This window comes from Eubalaena glacialis, chromosome 5, assembly GCF_028564815.1.
Source record: "Eubalaena glacialis isolate mEubGla1 chromosome 5, mEubGla1.1.hap2.+ XY, whole genome shotgun sequence".
Classification (NCBI taxonomy): domain Eukaryota; kingdom Metazoa; phylum Chordata; class Mammalia; order Artiodactyla; family Balaenidae; genus Eubalaena; species Eubalaena glacialis.
Genome location: NC_083720.1, coordinates 118958526 through 118981336, shown reverse-complemented (window position 1 = coordinate 118981336; position 22811 = coordinate 118958526). Strand labels below are relative to the sequence as shown.

General features: G+C 38.6%; 1 protein-coding gene across 4 annotated transcripts in view; it reads left to right on the top strand.

Annotated features, from left to right (window-relative positions):
- The window catches only part of ARHGAP10 (Rho GTPase activating protein 10), a 322216-nt gene that overhangs the window by 257582 nt on the left and 41823 nt on the right, over window positions 1-22811 (top strand). For all 4 annotated transcript variants that reach the window (XM_061191611.1, XM_061191609.1, XM_061191608.1 and 1 more), the window contains exon 19: window positions 11647-11797. In XM_061191611.1, the coding sequence (XP_061047594.1) occupies window positions 11647-11797 (151 nt within the window). The remainder of the gene's footprint in view (window positions 1-11646; window positions 11798-22811) is intronic.

The following is a 22811-nucleotide window of genomic DNA, read 5'->3' as shown; positions in this document are numbered from 1 at the left end:
GTCAGTGCAGTTGTGACAATCAAATAGCAAGTACTTAACAATACTTGTCAAATAAATAAGCAAGGTCATTACTTAACTTTATGGCCTTGGGACCCTTTATTAGTAATATGATTATGCACAGGTTATTTAAACTCTCCAAGCATCTGTTTCCTCATCTTTGTCATTGAAATCAAAATAGCAACCGTGTAGGATTGTTGATACCAATTTATATAATACCCTTTCTTTTTCAGAATTTTCCTTTGAAAAATTTCAGACCCATAGGAAGGTTGCAACAATACAATAAACATTTGTATACTCTATACAATATAATTATTATTGCTACTGTTGTTGAACCGTTTGAGACTAAGTTCCCTTACATCATGACCTCTCATTTCTAAATTCTTCAGCACGTGTCTTCTAAAAACGAGGACAAGTTCAGGACGTTTGGCACGTGTACTATATTGCAGAGGTCCCCAACCTTTTTACCAGGGACTGGTTTCGCGGAAGACAGTTTTTCCATGGACGGGGGCGGGGAGGGGGGGCGGCGGTGGGTGGTGGTGATTGTTCAGGCGTAATGCGAGCGATGGGGAGCGACGGGGCAGATGAAGCCTCCTGCCCGCTGCTCACCTCCTGCCGTGCGGCCCCCTTCCTAACAGGCCACGGCCTGGGGGTTGGTGACCCCTGCTATATTGAATATATTGCAACTCTAAGTGTAACCGTAGTCCAACATGTTGACACAAATTGGGAATTTGTTGGAAATGAGGATTTGAGGCCCCACCTCCTGGCCTGCTAAATCAGAATCTGTGCTTGGGACTTCCCTGGGCGGCCACTGGTTAAGACCCTGCACTTTCACTGCAGGGGGGGGCGGAGTCGATCCCTGGTCCGGGAACTAAGATCCCACATGCCGTGCAGCGTGGCCAAAAAGAAAAAAAAAAGAAAAAAAAAAGCGGAATCTGCGCTTTCACAAGACCTCCAAGTGACTTGTGCATGCATCAGTGTTTGAGAAACAGTAGTGTAACAGGTAATCCATATTCGTGCTTAACCAGTCGTCAGATGATACCTATTATAGAAAAATGTCCCCAATGCAGGATCCAATCCAATATCATGCATTGTATTTAATAATTGTCATGTCTCTTTAGTCTCCATTCATTTGGAACTAGTTTCTTAGTCTTTTTGTTATTCGTGATACTGGTACTTTTTTAAAGAGTAAGGGCCAGTGGTTTTGCAAAATGCTCCGTAATTTGACTCTTTTCTTCAAGATTAGATTCTGCTTATGTATTTCGAGGTGGTAGATAAATGATGTTGATTCTTCAAAGTCTATCGCCTGGAAAGTCTTGAATGGCTGGGGGCTGGAATCATCTGGAGGCTCTGTACTCACATCCAGTGCCTGGGCTGGGGTGACCAGAGGCTGGGCTCCTCTGGGACTCTTAAGCAGAGTCACGCACACCAGCCTCTTCCCGTAGTTTGGGCTTCCTCGAAGAGTGTGGCAGCCTCAGGGCTCCGAGTGAGGATGACAGCCAACAAGGCAGAGAGACCGGAGGGCCTTTTGTGATTTAGCATCAGAAGCCATGGGGCATCACTAACGCATATGCTATTGATTGATTCAGGCGGGAGCATGCCCAGATTCAAGGGGAGGAGACATAGACACTGCTTCTTGCTGGGAAGAATGTCAAGGAATTTGTAGCCGTGTTTTGAAACTGCTACGGGTGGTGGCTGCCAGATTTCTCAGTTGTAAATGCACCGATCTCTTTGTAATTGCTGGTAATTGATCCATTAGGAGATTCCCGGAGATTTAAGAATCCATCCCCCAGCAGACTTTTACCCTTTAATGTTAGCATTCATTGATGGCTCCTCCACATTTATATGTTGGGATTTAAGTTTCATAAAAATCTGAAACGTAACATATGCTCATCTCCCAGTAAATAAACATATACGTAATGATAACAGTGTTGGAATCTTGAAAACTTTTGTGGCAAGGATAAGCGTGCATGACCCAATTTGACAGGTGCTAAACATTTCATACTGATGTTCAGCGCCAAACGCTTGATAATTAGAATATCAACTGCAAAACATGAAGGGGTGCTGCTCTCCTCGGTGTGTGTGGTTCTCTGGCTGTTTTATCCTGACTGTTCTCTGTCCTTCCAATTAAAGGAATACACTTAACACATCATTGCCCTTTTCATCATGATTGGAAGCCTTTGTGTCAAAGCTGGTCCTAGGCGAAGTGAGATTAGTTGAGGGAAATCTTCCCTTTTTGGCACTTCCAACACAGCTGCAAATGACGGAGGGTGAGCGAGTTCCAAACTGAGGTGGAATCCAAGAATCTAAGCATTAACCTTTTGAGATGTTCCTTGTAAGGTGCAGGAACTCGGTATAGTTGATGCTTTCATCATATTTAAGACTTATGAAAATAAATCGTACACTCTGAAGGAAAGGCTGGTGTCGGCCCCCAGTATGTGTGACCTTCACATAGCCTTGAGTTGGCAGGCATGAGGGTCTATCTAAACATTGGGCTGTTTGGAATGTTCTTAAAATTATGCACGACTATCTTCTAAACCCCTAATTGGAAACGTTTCAATTGGGGGGTAAAATCTAGTTGAGTCCTAATGCGTTTAGAAATCGAATCCTGCCCAAAGCTTCTTCCTAACAGATGCATGTAGCAGAGGTCACCTCTCATGTGTAACTAGGGACTGCATACTGGTAAATTCTAGGAACCTGGACTCCAGATACAGTTGTCCTGATGGACTGACTTCTTTAAAATGAGACAGATGTTGCACGGGAAGAAAAAACTCTGAAAAATAGTCATCAACATTTTAACTGAAATGTCTCTGTGTGTGGGATGATGAGTGGTTTTCATCTTTAAAGAGGTTTTCTTGGTGTTTATCAGGATTTCTGCAAGGAATGTAATATGTATTAGTTATCACTTTTGTAACATGGATAAATTATAATTTGAAAGAAATTTATTATTAAAAAATGAAAACCAAACTAGTCCCATAAATTTTAGGAGCAGTGATTAAATATGAAGGCTGAAAGCACACCCCACCCCTCCCCATGCAGCTTCTCATAAAGTCCCACCATTGACCACCTTCAAAACATGGTTTTGCTTTAGGCATTTTATTGTTCTGATTGCTAAAATGGGAGAGAAAAAAAAAAGCGTGTTGCATTATCTCTTAAATATGTAGGCCATGCCTGGGGGCGTACATACTTGGAAAAAGATTTCAGATGATTCTGATAAATAGAATCATATACATGTCTTCAGGAGATGTTTTCTTCACTGATCAAAATTCACACATTTCCTTTTGTAGAATTAATAGGTCCAGGGCTTATTTTTCTTTCCAGGGAAATGGTCATTCCTGCCTACCCAAACGACTAGGGGTCATGGCTTATATGCCAAAGGAAAAAAATGTGTTTACTCATATTCAGTCTAAAGATTCACAAGGAACATTGAGGGAGAGTCCTGCTTTTGTCATGGCCAGAGCTAGCCCTGGCTGGGGGAGGCCTCTTTTGGCGGACCCCCAGGCCTTTGGGGACTGCAGATGCTAGGCTTCCTGTGTCCTGATCCTCTGTGCCGCTGTTAGGACCGCATGTTTCTAAGGCAGGCTTGAGTCCTGGAAAGACGAAGGGTGGCAAAGAGAGAAAAAAAAGAACTTCAGGAGAAGTTGTACACCTAAATTGAAGGAGGAGGAAAAGAAAAACAAAGGAATATCATGTATGGAGTGTGCCTTATCGTTGACACGGAGTATGCTTCTTTAATGTTATTCTAGATTTCTGTCGCAGAAGTGTAAACTTTTTGTTTGCGTGTGAGTGAAGGACACATTGATCGGGGTAAAAAATTCTAGCTAAGCACTGGCTCTTCATTCAGTTAAGAATATATGTAGACATTTGTGTTATGAAAGTCAGGTTACATCTGTGTTTGGGAAAGTGTTTTCTTCTGACTTCAGAAAGTGTATGCTTGCGTTTCCCAAATGTTTGCAGGTACAAATTGATAAAAACCGCACCTGGAGTGTTTTTAAAGGTTTGTAAACCAGAAAACAACATTTTATAACTGGGAGTATGTGTTTGCACCATGAATGTAAGAGTGATGCAACGTTGGCTTAATTAGGAGAGGTTCACCTCATGAACTGATTGGGGAGAAAGTTACTCCGTGAACATATGCGAATTTCTTTAATATCACTTGGTTCCAGTATGTTATCAAAGATATTATTATTATTACTGTTATTATTACCGCTTTTGGTCTTTGTTGAACATTAGGAAGACCAGGGCACTGATGTTGTATCCACAGTTTATGTCACTGAAAATGCCCATGGTTTGGGGTGGGTAGTTCTGAGGTACATTCCATTTTATAAAGTCTTGTTGATAAAGGTTGTCATTTACTGAAAGCTTGACGTCAAGACCCAAAGTCAGGTATGTATTCCTCTATTTAATGCACAGAGAACTGCAGAAATCACTGTGTATATCCCATTAACACTTGGGAAGGGGTTGGAAAATGTCTCCAGAAATTAAAGTTGGAAACTTAGAAAGAAAAAGAAAAACAGGAACTCTACCAATTGATAAATTCGTTGTAAACCAAATTTGGTTTTTTTTTTTTTTGGTTGTAAACCAAAATTGAAGTTATTCTTCAAAAAGCTCATGGTGGGCTTCCCTGATGGTGCAGTGGTTAAGAATCCACCTGCCAATGCAGAGGACACAGGTCCGATCCCTGGTCCGGGAAGATCCCACATGCCACGGAGCAACTAAGCCCGTGAGCCACAACTACTGAGCCTGTGCTCTAGAGCCCACGAGCCACAACTACTGAGCCCGCGTGCCTAGAGCCCGTGCTCCGCAACAAGAGAAGCCACCGCAATGAGAAGCCCTCACACCGCAACGAAGAGTAGCCCCCCCTCGCCGCAACTAGAGAAAGCCCTCACGCAGCGACGAAGACCCAACGCAGCCAAAAATAAATAAATTTAAAAAAAAAAAAAAAAAGCTCATGGTAAGTCAGGGCCGCTGTCAAGCCGGAGCCTGTGGGATGGATGCCCATTGGGCTGGCTGTCTCTCCTGCCCGCTTCCCCCCTCTCATTCTTCCTGGCTGCCCTTCTTCCTCTCCCCTGTGATGTAATGGAAATGGTTTCATGCTGACGGGCGTCAGCAGGGCTCCAAACAAGACCCTGTAACGTGCTCCTGTGTCAGCATCACAGCTCTGTGTGTTGAGGCTTGTGTCCGATAATGCATGTGAGAGCACTTAGAGGAATTTCAGCTACTGAGCAAAAGCCTCCCCCGATGAGGAAGTACATGCATAAAGGACAGTCTGTTGGAGAGAAAGGGCCGGTGCCAGCAAGATGGGAGATAGCAGTGGACGTTGAAGCCTTGGTCTGGGAATGAGGCCTGGGTCTGCTGCTAGTGGTGGTGTGAATATGAGCGAATCTTTAGCCACAGGGCCTCAGTTTGTTCCCCTGTGAAATACAGGGGTGGCTGAAGTTATAACTAGGAGCCTTTTCAGCTCTGAGATTCTGAGTTTGGATGAACCAGAACAAACATGAAGCCTTAGACTATTTCCAGCATCTAGCCTGAACCCAACTGTTGTCTCACTGTCAGTCGCTATTATTAATTCTAGTTAAAATTTTCTATAAAAGACCCATATTTAGTTATGGGGTAGTGCTGATTCAAGGACAGACAGCTGGAAAGGTTTCAGAGCTTTCAGTGGACTGTTCCCACCATAGCTAAACGCTGAAGTTATGCTGTAGATGGATGGTTCAATCTACCTTGGAGGCAACTTAAGAGTCATACAGCCCCAAGGTAACGAGTATTTGTCTAAACACACTAGAGACTCTGAAGCTGAAAGAAATATTTGGCCATTTTGTATTTATGTATTTTATTTTTCATGGTCATGTAATTTTATTTTATTAAAAAAATTTTTTTTAATTTTTATTTTTTATTCAGTTTTTAAAGGTGACCCTCCATTTACAGTTATTACAGAATACTGGCTATATTCCCTGTGTAGTACAACATATCTTTGTAGCTCATTTTATACCCAGTAGTTTGTACCTCTTAATCCTCTACCCCTGGATTGTCCTTCCCTCCTTCCCTCTCCCCACTGGTAACCACTAGTCTGTTCTCTGTATCTGAGTCTGTGTCCTTTTCGTTGTATTCCTTAGTTTGTTGTATTCCTTAGTTGTATTTTAAATTTTTTTAATTTTTTAACTTTATTGGAATATAGTTGATTTACAATGTTGAGTTAGTTTCAGGTGTGCAGCAATATCGTTATGTATTTTAGAAAGAGATTGGAAATTTTATTTTGTCCCTCCTTTCCATGTTAAAGGTTTACTAAGGGGAGTATGCATTAATTTCCAACTGTCTTCTGGCTGTACCTCTGTTATCGGTCACGTAGTTATGAGAGATATGACATCACCAAAGAGGACATAATATGAATGCGGCTTAATATGAGTGGGTAATGTCGGAGGCAGGCGGGCATGGTGACCAAGACATGCATGCTGGAATCAGGAAGTCTGGGTTCAAATCTTTGTAAGTCAAGCACTTGGCATAATGTCAGCCATACTGCAAGTACCCAATAGTTGCAACTGTTATTGTTCAAGATGACAGGAATATACAAACATATTAGTAATCTTCTTATCACAAGAAACACCACTGAACTCTTCCGGAGAAACAGCTTTTTAGAAAAGAATGACCTCATTCCCCTTAATTTCCTTTACCCATAGTATTTATTAATTCAGCTGAACCAAATGCTATAGGTTTGAGTTGGGTACTAAAGTGAAATTTGCAGAGCCCATTCTTGTTTCCTATTCTCTGCAAAGTATTTCTGGCAGAGGTGGACCAGTCATTTTCACATGTGGCCCGTGGTAGCAGAGCGCGAAGGAAGGACTTGGGGAGGTGTTTATATGTATGGCTGCGTCCCGTGGGCATAAACATCCAGTTGTTGTGTGTAAGGAATCTGTGACTCTGAGCAGTAGTGCCAGACTTTGTTTGTGCTAGCACTCTTCAGAGACCTGAATAAGCGCTTCCTTACCTGACACACCTACGTGTGGAGTTTTGCTTTTTGTCATTGGATTGTCTGGTTTGAGTTTTTCTTATGTTGTAAATACGTAGGTGCAGTGAAGAAATTTTCTACCCTGAAAAAAATAAGTTTTGAGTAGACTTGATCTATTCCTTAAGATAAGTTCATCTTTTGCCCTAGAACAAAGGTGACATGATGTAGGGAAGTTAGGAGAGTCACACGATTTTGGAAAGAGACCTGGGCGGTAGGGGAATTTGCATCCATGCCATGGTTCTAGAATTGGAAAATCAGTGTTATATTTAAAGAAGATACACATTGGCTACATAGAACAAGATCAGCTAACTTTTAACTTCTAGAATCAGATTGCCAAGAAAGAAGACAAAATTTTAAAGTAAATAATTTACTGTTTCCTTCTCTTCTGAATTTAAAAAGAGTATCTTTTAAAATCATTTCTGATGTTTCAGAGAGAACCATGAGAACATAGCTTTGTATCAATAGCTTTAAAAAAAAAAAGAATTGAGAACTGAGGTTGTTGCATTGGCAGACAAGGTTAAATGCATATAAAAGGTAATGCATTCTTGAAACATCTAGAAGAACATAGCACAACGATGGTGAGTCTATAATCTCCAGATTTACTCTTTCTAAACAGATACGGAACAGTATAATTGGTGATTTTTCCCCTAAGAATTAAATTTTGTTTGTTTTTTAAACGCGCAGCGGGGGCTTTGGAATCAGAGTTGAGAGTTAAGATACCAACTGTGCCATCTTCAAACTGTGGAGACTTGGGCTGATTGTTTAATCTTTGAGCTTTTATCGTTTTAAACTGTGAGGAGCAATACGTACCTCAAAGGTTCTTGAGGATATTGAAGTGCTTCAGAGAAAGCCTACCACCTAGTAGGTGTTTATTAAGTAATGAATGATAGAGAAAGTAATTTAAATCTCAAATTTCAGTGCTGAAATGCGGAAGTAGATACACAAAACAACTGTGTGATTCTAGATGACTTTGGAATTTTGAGAAGAGGCTCTGTTTATTGCTTCCCTTTAGTCCATTTCTTGATGAGCTTTTCCGCAAACACTTTTGATTAACTAAACACTGAATTTGAGGAATTCAAGACCTCAGGAAATTAATGACCTCTCAAAACAGTGGTTTAGTAGAGTAATAAGGGTCTGCATCCATTTTTATTATCACTATTTACTGGATGTGATCATATTTACAAATACAATAGCTACCATTTACTTCTGGTTACTATGTACCAAGTGCTGTACCAAATACTTTATGAATGTCTCATTTAATCCCAGTAATAACTTGAGACATAAGTATTATGGCTCTCACTATATAAATGAGAAGATGAGATACACTCTTTTAATAATATGTCTAAGCCTCCATAGCTGGGAAGACTTAAACGCCAGGATATTACCTTTTCAAGTTAGCCTCTGTGCTTTCGAACCACCTAATTTGATGATAGGTTAGCTCTTTGAAATGCTAATACACATAGAATTTTTTGAGGCAATGGTTGGTCTTTAGAAACTTTGAAACATTTCATGCCTGATTAGGACTTGGGAAGATCCAAGGAATTGATTGCATATGTCCAGTGCCACTTTTTCTGAAATACTTTTTCTGGTGTTTCAATTTAGATTTTGGTCCATCCAAGACAAGTACAGAATGCTGTGGAATGACTGTCTAAATGGGGATTTCTCAGCCTTGACTATACAAAAGAATCACCTGGGGAGCTTTAAAATACAAACCACAGAAAAACAAAACAAACCCCCCACCAAAGCCCAGTCCCCATTCCTAGATATTCCCCCCCTGCTCCAGTTTTATTGAGATATAATTGACATATAACATTGTATTAGTTGAAGGTGTACAACATAACGATTTGATATGGGTATATATTGTGAAAAATTACCCCAATAAATTTAGTTACCATCCATCATCACCTCACATAGTTACAAATTTTTTTTTCTTGTGATGAGAAGTTTTAAGATGTATTCTCTTAGCAACTTTCAAGTATATAATATAGTGCTGGTAACTGTGTTCACCATGCTGGATGTTACATCCCCAGAACCTATTTATCATATAACTGGAAGAAGTTTGTACCTTTTGGCCACCTTCATCCATCCCCAGAGCTGCCTCTGGTAACCACCAGTCTGCAGTCTGTTCTTTGTTTCTATGAGTTTTTTTTTTTTTTTTTTTTTCTTTTTTAAGATTCCACATATAAGTGAGATCATCAAGTGTTGTCCTTCTCTGTCTGACTTATTTCACTGAGGTTCAAGGTTCATGCATGCTGTTGCATGTAGCAGGACTTTCTTCTTTTTGATGGCTCAATAATAGTCTCCTAGATACTCTGATGTAAACTGAACGATGTCATAAGTCTTCTGGAGACTTCTGGAGGCCCAGCTCTGGGATGTCTCAGATCAGCCCCCCAGGAACATTGGAGTCACACCCTTGGGTCCCGGTTTGCTTGGTATTCTGGCTCTGCAGACCGGGGCTGCTCTCACACCTTACTACCCTCACCCGCAACCTGTGTGGTGGTGGAGGAGAGTGGGGCAGGGAGGGGAAACCATTGTCAGCATTCGCATCATTCCATCAGTGCGATCTTCCAGGAAGGGCTGCTTGGAAGGTTATCAGCTATCCAGTGCCGGTTCTTGGGATATAACCTTTCCACTGTTTATTTATGCTTTGGGTATATTGGCTCTGTGTTGTTTGGTTTCCTATTTGAGTAACATTCCAGAGCCATGTGCCATGTTTGTAAAGATCGAACGTAAGTCAGTGAGCTGTATTCCCAGTGTGGGTCACACACAGGTGCTAGTTCCTTTTGATGGGATCAAGTTTTCCCACCTTTTCTTCTCTCCTTCACCATTGTCATCCTCTTCACAACCTAACTTCTCTCCTGTTCCCTCTACTTCACAACCTTCCTTAATTTGAACAATGAGAGATGGCAATAAATCCAGATGTGGATGATAGTCTAGACAGCAGAGGATTTTTTTTTTAAACATCTTTATTGGAGTGTAACTGCTTTACAATGGAGTGTTAGTTTCTGCTGTATCACAAAGTGAATCAGCTATACGTATACATATATCCCCATATCTCTTCCCTCTTGCGTCTCCCTCCCACCCTCCCTATCCCACCCCTCTAGGTGGTCACAAAGCACCGAGCTGATCTCCCTGTGCTATGCGCCTGCTTTGCACTAGCTATCTATTTTACATTTGGTAGTGTATATGTACATGCCAATCTCTCACTTCGTCCCAGCTTACCCTTCCCCCTCCCTGTGTCCTCAGGTCCATTCTCTAGTAGGGACAGCAGAGGATTTTGGGCAGATGAGTAGTTTGCTGTTTGCCAGACTGTCCTATTGGAGCACAAAGTCTGTGGAAATATGGTATTAGCAGGTTACCAGTTGGAGCACAAAATTAACTTTTCACTAGTAAATATTTGTCCACAGTAATTTAAACCATTTTTTATTCCATTTACACATGAGGGGGCAGTATGGTACTATAAAGCTAATGCTCTGTTGAAATTATTTATTTCTGTTGGTATATAATAGTTTTTAGGTGAGAACTTATAGACTGTGAATATAATTCTGACACGTTTGTTAGCTATTAAATGTGATACATATATGCGATACGCTCACTCGTACACACAGGTCATGTGCCTGTTTTTATTCATATACATAAACAATAATCTCCTTGTAACAGTGGGGCTTTCACACAGTGCCTTTTATTGTGAGTTTTATGTTTACAGTTTGTTTAATGCTAGCTGGCTTTCTTCGAGCATCTACCTTTAGAACATCAGCCCTCTGGAGATACAGTGTCAGAGTGATGTCTAAATATTTTATGTTATGACTTCATTGAGGGCTGAAGGGACTCCAGTGTTGTTGGGGACAGGAAGCTTCCGAACTCAGGTCTTGGCAGCTATGAAAATTTTATTATAAATCACCTCTGTGTGATGTGCTTCCCTTTATGGCACAGTTTGCTTTTCTCAAGAGAAAAAAAAAATGGCTAAGCAAAGAAGCAGCACATTTTAATTAATGTTGTTATTGCTGATAGATGAATGACACTTTAGATAATCAAGGTGCTGATACTCTAGGTTGCATAAATGGAAGGGAAATATTTAAGAGAAGTTGGAAGTTATTAAACGAATTGGTAAAATCTACAAAGTGTTTTCTGAAAAATGCTCGTGGGAATCCGAAAGGTAATTTCGTAAAGCACAGGCTATTTTTAAATGTGTAAAAAATATCTGCGATCATATGTTTCTGTTTATGTAGTTTGAAAAAAAAATTGAGACTAGCATTTTGGCATAAATATGATTCTGTGTGAAATTGAATGGGATATTTGTTTTTAATGTTTTATCCCGGTTACTTCCTTTGTGGATGAAGAGCTGTGGTATTGTCTACATCTGGTGAAGATAGTTATACTTGTTTAGTTTGGGCATGAATCTATTTAGAAATATAATGATTTGATGCTGCTTTTACTTAATTTTAATGAGAAATTTTATTTTGAAATCTCTGTTAAAAAATAAAGACTGATGACTTAATACCCAAAATTTGAAGGCATGGATTTTTGGCCCCAGCAGTCCCTTTTGGATGAACTCCAAATGTTGTTCGGTACTGGTATACTGTTGCAAAACCCAGGTTTCTGTTCATGGAAAACAATTAATGTCCTTCATGTTTTGATGGCAGATTTTTAGGACCCTGCCTGATGCCACACTGCCTGAGCCAGTCACCCTGTCAGCATCACCCCCAAATGCTCCACCAAGGCAATCGAAGAGACAGGGCCAGAGGACTAAGAGACCCGTGGCTGTATATAATCTTTGTCTTGAACTGGAAGATGGTAAGATGTTAATTACATGTTTCTTCTTGACAGTCTGTTGAGAATATGGCAAAGCCTATGTCCCCAGGGCGGGCCATGGTTTTCCATCCTTTGGATTTTAACTTCTTTTCCCCTTAAGATTATGATTTTTGAGGTTAACAGGGAGGGTAAAGCTTTCCTTGTCAGGGAGAGAATGCACGTTTCAGTTTTGTGTTTGTCTTTGTTATTCACGGTTCTTTTTTTACTTTGAAAAGACAGCTAAAATTTCTTTTTGGGGAGACTTGTGTGACCTCCTGTGAGGTTACATAACCCCGAGACAAATGGAAGAGGAACTAAAATGAAAGTAGATCTTTCATGAGAGGAGCAGATTGGAGTCTGATGTTAAATGCATTGAGATCAAAGGCATGGGTCCCTGTGGCGCTGGGGTCTGTGCTTCTGCACCGTCCGGTTTTCTGACTTTCTTGTGAGGCAGGTATCTCATCCTGCGGCGGGGTGGCAAATGGACCACGGTCAGGGGCTCGGCTGAGTGGGCCGAGCTGCAGTGGGACTCTGACCAGTGGAAGTCCTTACTTTCCATCCACGCTACCCTGTTCCAGCTCTGTTGTCACGTGGCCACCTTGTCTCAGTATTGCCAGATTGCCTCGTTTTTACCGGCGCCTAGAAATTGGAATTTTAAACACTGACCCCTACAAAACAAGGCTGTGAGCCATGGCGAGACCCCAGTTGCTGATTTGTAATCACGTAGTTATTGGCGTGGAGAATAAGATCGAAACTACCAAGGTTTTATTGGTTTGGAGGTGTGAGGTGGTTGTCAAAGGGAAGGAGGAAATGAAGATAGAAACATACAATACCTCCATCATAAGCAGCTGTATAATGAAATGTCACATAGCTAATATCCAAAGACCCATGCAAACAGGTGACACCTGTCTTTAACTAACTCTCAGGGGGTCTGTACAGGAGGACTCAGAATGCCTCCTGTAGTGTGTGTGTGTGTGTGTGTGTGTGTGTATATGTGTGTATATATATATATATATATATATATATATATATATAAATAAACACTTATATAATATATTACATATACACACACACACACGTTAGTTTTACAATCAGGTCCTCATTTTCCAGAGAAAGGGCATGATTTATTAAAGTCAACCTGTACTTTCAGAGCTTCCTTTTAGCCCTTAGTTTCAGCTTCTGAGCCCAGCCAACTTCTTATTCTCTCTCTCCTTTCTCATGTTCACTCTCTCAACAGAGTTGCTAATAAGGAGTAAAGCTGACTGGTTTGAATTGCGCCTTGTCTTATATCTCACTTGTCCTCTGGTGGAAGTGTTAAAAAATTAGTGAACGAGGCAAATGTTGGAAAGTAGGAGGGGAACAAAATCAAGGCGACGTAAAACAATATCTACTTGGGCTCATCGGCCCTTGAGCAAAACTGAATTGACTCTAATTCATAAAGGAAATGACCAAAGAGGGAATCACATCTACTTTGGGGGGTACTTTTAGGAATTGAATCAGAATATCCAGTCATGTGTACATAGTTTACTAATCTTTTGATCATTGGGTTGCTGAATGATTATTATTAATGGGTAAGAAGCTGCTGAAGTGGTATTTAGCACATCTTTTATGGAAATACTCAAAATGGTGTACAATCATAGCTCTCCTAATTTTTAGGCCATATAAAAATTCTTTAAAACTCTTTAATTATAAGGGAAAAAAGAAGATGGACAAATATTTAATTCCTATAGTCTGTTTTTATGTTCACCGTCTATATGATGTTTTATTCTACATTTTGTCTTTTTATAACTTTACATTGATCCTTCTGGATTGCAGCCTTTGATTTTTTGGGAAGTTGTTAGAATCAGAAAAGCCCATGATTTTGGTCATGGGGTGATTTTGTTTTATCTTACAGGTCATAAGATAAAGCAATTAAAACCTGTTATTTATCCTCTCTGCCCCCGCGCCCCCCACCTATTATTTGTAGCTAAGCTTTAGTGAAACTCAAGTTGTGTGAAAAAGAATTATTTCAGGGAGAACAAAGTGGGATCCATATTTTGCATATTCTAAAAAAAGAAATAAATGAAGAGGTGGTGAAAATGCTTTTGAAAGGAAGCATACAGGGAAAGGATATTAAAAGGCTATGTTATTGATTATTACTTAGCGCATTGAAAACTCCACCCTTTCAAAAAAAAAAAATCTCTTCTTATCACCAGGACTTAAATGTTTTTCAGTAGCCCGAGTCATCTAATTGTCAACTCTATTTGGAATTTTCAAAAGTTTAATCTTTTTATGTATTTTTTCTTATTGATGGTAGTTGAGTCACTTCCCATGTTTATCTAGTTTTGGTTAAGGTATGCATTATTAGCCAACTTTGGTTGATGATTTTTCCAAATTTTTTAGTTTATTATGAGTCTGATAGAAGGTTTAAATGCAAGTATGTTTCCACCTTTCCCCTCCCCCCATTTATTCACTGTAGTACAAGTTAAATTTGACTTAATAAAATCCAGGACAAATTATTTTTGTTTAAAGTTAGGTAGATTATTTGCCAAGATTCAAGGAACTAGTTTGGATGACTGGAGATTTTCTTCAGCTGTATGATTTGGTCACAGATTTGGTATTTGAGTGAAGTGGTTTTGTGGTATGTTATTTCTTCTTCTGCATTGAGTAGGGTACGAAACCATACGAGGGACCCAACAGGCAACCCTGGAAAACACTCAGAATTGGTTTCAGTTCAGCATTAGGCAGATCAGAAAGTCGTTATTAGCAGTCAGCAAGCCTGTTAGCATGAGCTGAAGTAGGATAGGCCTAGAAGTGGAGAATCCTAGCTTAGCTGGTGTGAAATAGGAGAGACACCCTCTGCTGTTAGACATCGTTTTTATTATGTTTTTTCAACCCCGTCCCCCAAGTTTAATTAAAGACACTTAGTATCTTTACTTTAACAAAGGCTTTAATTGGCATTGGCACATTTAGCCGTACTGCATACACAATGCTCATTTATTTTCCTTTTTAACATGTGATTTAATGGTATTAAACTTGTCATTTTCAGAAGACTTTAAAATTCTAGTTACTTGCTTAAAGATCTCTGTTGATGATTAAGATGAACTGAAATGGATATATTATCTAGCTAGATTTCTTTAAATAGAGCAGCTGTTAAATTTTTTCTGAAATTCTTTTTATTATTTTGTAGAAGCCATATCGTTGATTTTCATATAGCATTTAATAGTCTCACAAACCTCAAAGCTGAGTAGATTTGGCTACATCAATTGTTGGGAAATAGCAAAATATGAGGTAGGCTGCTAAGTGCTAAAAAGAAGATGCAAAAATCAAAGGCTTCCTTTTATTTCGTTCTTAGGTTATCTTTCTGTGTTTTTATTTCCTTAGTAACTCTAAAAAAGTTTAGTGTATGTTGTGTTTTTGTTTATACCTGCCCACTCCAAATTTATGTCCTTCCTACCTCTTTTTTTAATTATATAAATTTCAGGTGTACAGCATTGTAATTTGACACCTGTATACACTACACAGTGATCACCGCCACAGGTCTAGTTATCATCCATCACCATACACCTGACCCCCTTTACCCCTTTCATCCACTCCCCAACCCTCTTCCTCTCTGAACCACTAATCTGTTCTCTGTATCTATGTGTTTGTTTTATTTTGTTCATTTGTTTTGTTTTTTAAGATTTCAGATGTGAGTGAAATCATATGGTATTTGTCTTTCTCTCTCTGCCTGACTTCATATAGCAAAATACCTCCAACGTCCATCTATGCTGTCACAAATATCAAGATTTCATTCTTTGTCATGGCTGAGTTGCATACATACATATACAATATGTATGGTACACATATATATATATATTCATCTATTGATGGACACTTACGTTGTTTCCATATCTTGACTATTGTAAATAATGCTGCAATGAAAATTGGGGTGCATGTGTCTTTTCGAATTAATGTTTTTGTGTTCTTTGGATAAATACCCAGAAGAGGAATAGCTGGGTTATATGGTAGTTCTCTTCTTAACTCTTTGAGGAACCTCCATACTGTTTTCCCTAGTGGCTGCACCAAGTTACATTTCCAGAAACGGTGTACTAGGGTTCCCTTTTCTACACATCCTCTCCAGCATTTGTTATTTATTGTCTTTGTTAATAGCCATTCTAACAGGTATGAGGTGATATCTCATTGTGGTTTTGATTTGCATTTTCCTAACAATGGATGATATTGAACACCTTTTCATGAGTCTTTTGGCCATCTCTTTGTGTTCTTTTGGAAAACGTCTGTTCACATCCTCTGACCATTTTTCAGTTGGGTTGTTTTATTTATTTTTTTTGCTTTTGTTGTTAAGTTGTATGAGTTCTTTATATATTTTGATATTTTTAGATATTAATGCCTTGTTGGATATGTGATTTGCTAATATTGTCTCCCATTCAGTAGGTTGCCTTTTCATTTGGTTGATGGTTTCCTTTGCTGTGCAGAAGCTTTTTAGTTTGATGTAGTCTCATTTGTTTATTTTTCCTTTTGTTTCCCTTGCCTTTGAAGTCAGATCCACAAAAACATAGCCAAGACCGATGTCAGTGATGTTACCACCTCTGTTTTCTTCTAGGAATTTTATGGTTTCAGCTCTTACATGCAAGTGTTTAATCCATTTTGAGTTGATTTTTGCGTGTGGTGTAAGATAGTGGTCTAGTTTCATTCTTTTGCATGTTGCTGTCCAGTTTTCCCAATGCCGTTTATTGAAGAGACTGTCATTTCTCCATTGTATGTTATTCACTCCTTTGTCATAATTTAATTGTCCATGTATGTGAAGGTTTATTTCTGGACTCTCATTCTGTTCTATTGATCTGTGTGTCTGTTTTTGTTCCAGCACCACACTGTTTAGATTACTATAGCTTTGTAGTATAGTTGGAAGACAAGGAGTGTAATACCTCCAGTTTTGTTGTTCTTTCTCAAGATTGTTTTGGCCATTTGGGGTCTTTTGTGGTTCCATACAATTTTTAGAATTATTTGTTCTGCTTCTGTGAAATATGCCATTGGCATTTTGATAGGGATTTCATTGAATCTGTGGAGAGCATGGATATTTTAGCAATATAAATTCTTCTAATCCATGAGCATGGAATATCTTTCCATATATTTGTGTTTTCTTCAGTTTCTTTCCAGTGCCTTATAATTTTCAGTTTACAGGTCTTTCACCTCCTTGGTTAAATTTATTTCCAGGTATTTCATTCTTTTTGTTGCAATTGTAAATGGGATTGTTTTCTTAGTTTCTGTTTCTGGTAGTTTGCTATTAGTGTATATAAATGCCACAGATTTCTGTATATTGATTTTGTATCCTGCAACTTTAATGAATTCATTTATTCTAACTGTTTTTTTGGTGGAGGCTTTAGGGTTTTCTCTGTATGGTATCATGTCATCTGTGGGTAGTGACAGTTTTACTTCTTCCTTTCTGGTTTGGATGTCTTTTATTTCTTTTTCTTACCTAATTGTTGTGGCTAGGACTTTCAGTACTATGTTGAATAAAAGTAAGGCGAGAGTGGGCATCCTTGTCTTTTTCCTGATCTTACAGGACAAGCTTTTAGCTTTTCACTGTTAGGATATGATGTTAGCTGTGGGTTTGTCATATATGGCCTCAATTATGTAAAGGTACATGCCCTCTATACCAACTTTGTTGAGAGTTTTGAATTTTGTGAAATGCTTTTTTGGCATCTGTTGAGATGATCATATGGTTTTTATCCTTAATTTTGTTGATGTGATGTATCATGTTGATTGATTTATGGATGTTGAACCAATCTTACATCCCTGGAATAAATCCGACTTGATCATGATGTAAGATCCTCTTAATGTATTTAATGTATCATTGGATTTCGTTTGCTAATATTTTGTTGAGGATTTTTTTCATCTATGTTCATCAAGGATATTGGCTTGTAATTTTCTTTTTTTGTGGTGTTCTTGTTTGGTTTTGGCATCAGGGTAATGCTGGCTTCATAAAATGTGTTTGGAAGATTTCTCTCTTCTTCAGTTTTTTTGGAAGAGTTTGAGAAGGATAGGTATTAAATCTTTGAGTGTTTTGTAGAATTCACCAGTGAAGCCATCTGCCTGGGCTTTTGTTTGTTGGGAGATTTTTGGATTACTGTTTCAACCTCCTTACTAGTAATTGGTCTATTCAGATTTTCTGTTTCTTCATGATTCAGTTTTGAAGATGGTGTGTTTCTAGAAATTGATGCACTTCTTCTAGGTTGTCCAATTTGTTAGCTTGTAATTGTCTGTAGTTTCTTATGATTCTTTGTATTTCTCTGGTTGTTACTTCCTGTCTTTGATTTCTGATTTTATTTAGTTGAGCCCTCTCTTTTTTTCCCTTGGTGAGTCTAGCTAAAGGCTTGTCAATTTTGTGTTTTCAAAGAACCAGATCGTAGTTTCATTGATCTTTTCTATTTTTTTTTTATCTCTTTCATTTATTTCCACTCTTGATTATTTCCTTCCTTCTACTAATTTTGGACGACTTTGTTCTTCTTTTTTCAGTTCCTTTAGGTGTGAAGTTACGTTGTTTATTTGGAGTTTTTCTTGTTTCTTGAGGTAGGCCTGTACTGCTATGAACTTTCTTTGCTACATCTTGTTGATTTTGGCATGTCATATTTGTTTTTATTTATCTCTTGGTATTTTTTAATTTCTCCTTTGATTTCTTCAATGAGCCATTGGTTGCTCAGTAGCATGTTGGCTTATCTCCATGTTTTTGTGGTTTTTCCTTTTGTTTCTTGTGATCGATTTCTAGTTTCATACCATTGTGGTTGGAGAAAATGCTTGATATGATTTCAGTCTTCTTGAGACTTGTTTAGTGACCTAACATGTAATCTGTCTTGGAGAATGTTCCATATGCACTTGAAAAGAGTGTGTATTCTGCTTTTGGATGGAATATTCTGTATTTGTATATATCTATTAAGTCCATTTGGTCTGATGTGTTGTTTAAATTCAGTGTTTCCATATTGATTTTCTGTCTGGATGATCTATCCATTGATATAAGTGAGGTGTTAAAGTCCCCCACTATTATTGTATTGCCTTTAATATCTCTTTATTTCCATTAATAGTTGCTTTCCTATATCTTGGTGCTCCTCTGCTGGGTACATATACATTTATAAATCTTATATCTTCTTGCTGTATTGACCCCTTTATCATTATGTAATGCCCTTCTTTGTCTTTTATTACAGTCTTTGTTTTAAAATCCACTTTGTCTGATATGAGTGTAGTTTTTCCAGCTTTCTTTCATTTCCATTTGCATGGAATGTCTTTTTAAGTCCCTTCACTTTGAGACCCTGTGTACTCTTTCTTCTGAAGTGAGTCTCTCTCCATTCAGCCGTTCTGCCTTTGATGGACAAATTTAGTCTATTTACATTTAAAGTAATTATTAACAGGTATGTACTTATTGCCATTATGTTAATTGTTTCCTGGCTGTTTTTGTAGTTCTTCTCTGTTCCTTTCTTCTCTTTCTTGCTTCCTTTGTGTCTTGGTGGGTTTTTGCGTGCGTGCACGCACATGTGTGTGTGTGTTATGCTTACATTCCTCTGTCATTTTCTTTTGTGTGTTTACTGTAGGTTTTTTTCCTTGTGGTTTCAATGAGGTTTACATATAACATCTTATGTAAATAGTAGCCCATTTTAAATTGGTAACCTCTTAAAGCTCTGGAATGTGTCCAAATTTATCTTTTTACTCCCCCCATCACATTTTATACCTTTGATGACACATTTTACATCTCATTTTGTGCATCTTTTAACTACTTATTTTAATTTTAGTTAGGTTTACTACTTTTGTCTTTTAACCTTCATGTTTGCATTTTAAGTGGTTTCACTACCTGTATTATATATTTACCTTTTCCAGTGATGTTTTTACTTTTATGTGTTTTCTCATTATTAGTGCCATTTCTTTTCAGCTTAAAGAAGTCACTTAGGATTTCTTGTAGGGCTGGTTTAGTGGTGATAAACTCCTTTAGCTTTAGCTTATCTGGGAAACTCTTAATCTCTCCTTCAATTCTGAATGATAACTTTGTGGGTACAGAATTCTTGGTTGGAAGTTTTTTCTTTCAGCACTTTGAATATGTTGTGTCACTCCCTTCTGGACTGTAAAGTTTCTGCTGAAAAATTTGCTGATAGCCTTATGGGGTTTTTCTTGTATGTAACAAGTTTTTTTTCTATTGCTGCTTTTAGGATTGTCTCTTTATCCTTAACTTTTACCATTTTAATTATTATATGTCTTGGTGTGTGTCTTTTTGGTTTCATCTTGCTTGGAACTCTTTGGGCTTTTTGGACCTGGATGTCTCTTTCTTTCCACAGATTAGGGAAGTTTACAGCCACTATTTCTTCAAATAGGTTTTCTGGCCCTTTCTCTCCCTCTTCTCCTTCTGGGACCCCTGTAATATAAATATTATTCTTCTTGTTGTCTCAAAGGTCCCTTAAGGTATCTTCACTTAATTTTTGTTTTCTTTTTGCTGCTCTGTCTGGGTGAGTCCTATTGTTTTCTCTTCCAGCTTGCTGATTCATCCTCCTGCCTCATTTAGTCTGCTGGTGAGCCCCTGTAGTGTATTATTCAGTTCAGTTATAACTTCTGTTTAGTACTTGCTTATATTTTCTGTCTCTTTGTTGAAGTTCTCATTGTGTTCATCTATTCTCCCAAATTCAATGAGTACCTTTATGATTATTAATTTGAACTCTGTGACAGGTAGATTGCTTATCTTTGCTTCCTTTTGTTCTTTTTCTGAGGCTTTGTCTTTTTCTTTTGTTGGAACATATTCCCTTGTCTCCTCATTTTGCCTCATTTTGTGTTTGTTTCTATGTATTAGGTAAATCAGCTATCTCTCCCAGAATTGAAGGACTGGCCTTATTTAGGAGATGCCTTGTGGGGCTCAGAAGTGCATTCCTGACTGGCCACCAGAGCCAGGCATTCAGGGAGTATCCCCTATGTGGGCTGCATGTGCCCTCTTGTGGTGGGAATGTGGCTGCTGGTGCAATGTCTGGTGGACGGGGCTGGGTCCCGGACCTTTAGTTCCTTTTTATATAAAGAGAGACTGTTGTGTTTGTCCCCATATACAAGGAAAGTTCATGAGGCTGTATGAGGTATATTCTTTGCTATTTTCTCTTCAAGGCAGAAGAAACATTTTAAAAGAAGGTTTGGTGAGTGAGAAGAAGATTATCATCTGAATTTTGACTAAGCTCTCCCATTCTTCCTTTATGCTAGCTCTAATTTTAAACACAACTAGACATTCACAGGACTAGTTTTATTTGTATCTTCTTTGGTAATTAGGTATTCTTTGCCTGTCTTCTTTTATACATGGTGTAGCAGTTTGTTTATTTAGACAACAGAAAAGATATGACTTATAAAGAGTTGAAAACAAAATCATCTTGCAAGCCAATTGGCAGGATTTAATATTATTTTAGGGTAGTTCTTACTTGGGTATCGTTAGGTTGGCACTTTCCCACTTGGATCCCGGATGTGCTAACTGGAGCACATTTTGTTGAACACGTATTATTGTAGTCCTACAGTGTGGTAGAGAACATGACGAGGATGCAGAGCTTTATAAGCAAAAAAGTGAAAATACAACTGTCGAAGGGGAGGTGGGTTAACAATAAAGCAGGGCCATTTTCCTCCTTTCTTAAAGGAAGAGCCTATCCTGATATGCATCAGTCTGTAAAATCAGGGTGGGACAAATCTGTCTTGTAGGAGTCAAGAAGGCCATGGTAAAAGGCTGGTTAAGTAATTTAAGCTTAGGTTGATGTGGGCTTGAGTCAGCACTAGGAATTGAAAATAAAATGGATATCTGGTAGAAATGTTAAAGCAAGTTGTTGGGACGTCTCCACTGACCAGGTGTGGAGGATGAAGGCAGCTAATCAACACAGAGGTCATCAGCCACATTGTAGGCTCATAGGTAAATCGTTTCCTTGTGTTTATGTCTTAGTTTTGTCCTGAGGCTTTTTTTAATATGTATCTTTAGACCATCTTTCCATCAAAAGGAAGAAATCATCTCATCTCGTTAGTGTCTTCAGTACATATTGTTATATGTAACTTGTTTAGAAAATAAGTTTGGTATAAATAGTGTATGTGGAAAGCCAGTGGACAGAGAAATGTTAAGTAATGACTGAAATGTTATGTCTTCTTAGAGAAAGATTAGTCTCATAATTATGAACAATGTAGAGCTCAGTTTTCTCCTGCTTTACCTCGCAGACTTATATCCATTCTGTCACAGGCTTATGTAAAGGATGGGCGGCCCCCACCATACTCAAAGATGTTTATTTCTGTAGAACTCAAGGATGGAGAGCTGACAGTCACGGCAACTATGCACTCTCTAATCTCAGTTCCCAAGAGAGTATCTTTAGAAGGGTAGATTGGGAGTTTGGGATTGGCATGTACACACTGCTATATTTAAAATAGATAACCAACAAGGACCTACTGTATATCACAGACAACTCTGCTCAATATTCTGTAATAACCTAAATGGGAAAAGAATTTGAAAAAGAATAGATACATGTATATGTATAACTGAATCACTTTGCTGTACAGCAGAAACTAACACAACATTGTTAATCAACTGTGCTCCAATTAAAAAAAAAAAAAAAAAAAAGAAATGACCTTCATGAAAACATGCGTTCGTAAGTGAATTGTTACTACCCCGTCCTCCCTCAAATTGTATCAGGACACTTATGTGAGAGAAGAATCACTGTAAACCGTTGTTGATGTGGATTTTCAGAGACCTTCTACAGCTATTGACATTTCCTTATAGACATATCTGATCAGCTTGCAGAGATTAATAATCAACCCAAGTAACCGGCCACAAGCAGATCTTTGTCTTATGCTTGGTAATCTTCTCTCGATTCTTACCATTTTTTTGCGTGACGCTTCATGGGTAGATTCTGGATAATAACTTTCCAAGGGCCGAGCCATCTTGCCACTTCCTCTGAGCAAAGTCATGATTCCTTGGCATGGAATTACTGTGTTGTGAAGTTAAATCTAAGACCGGGCTTGAATCCAGTGACAGGCTCTGTCGACAGATTATTTCTCA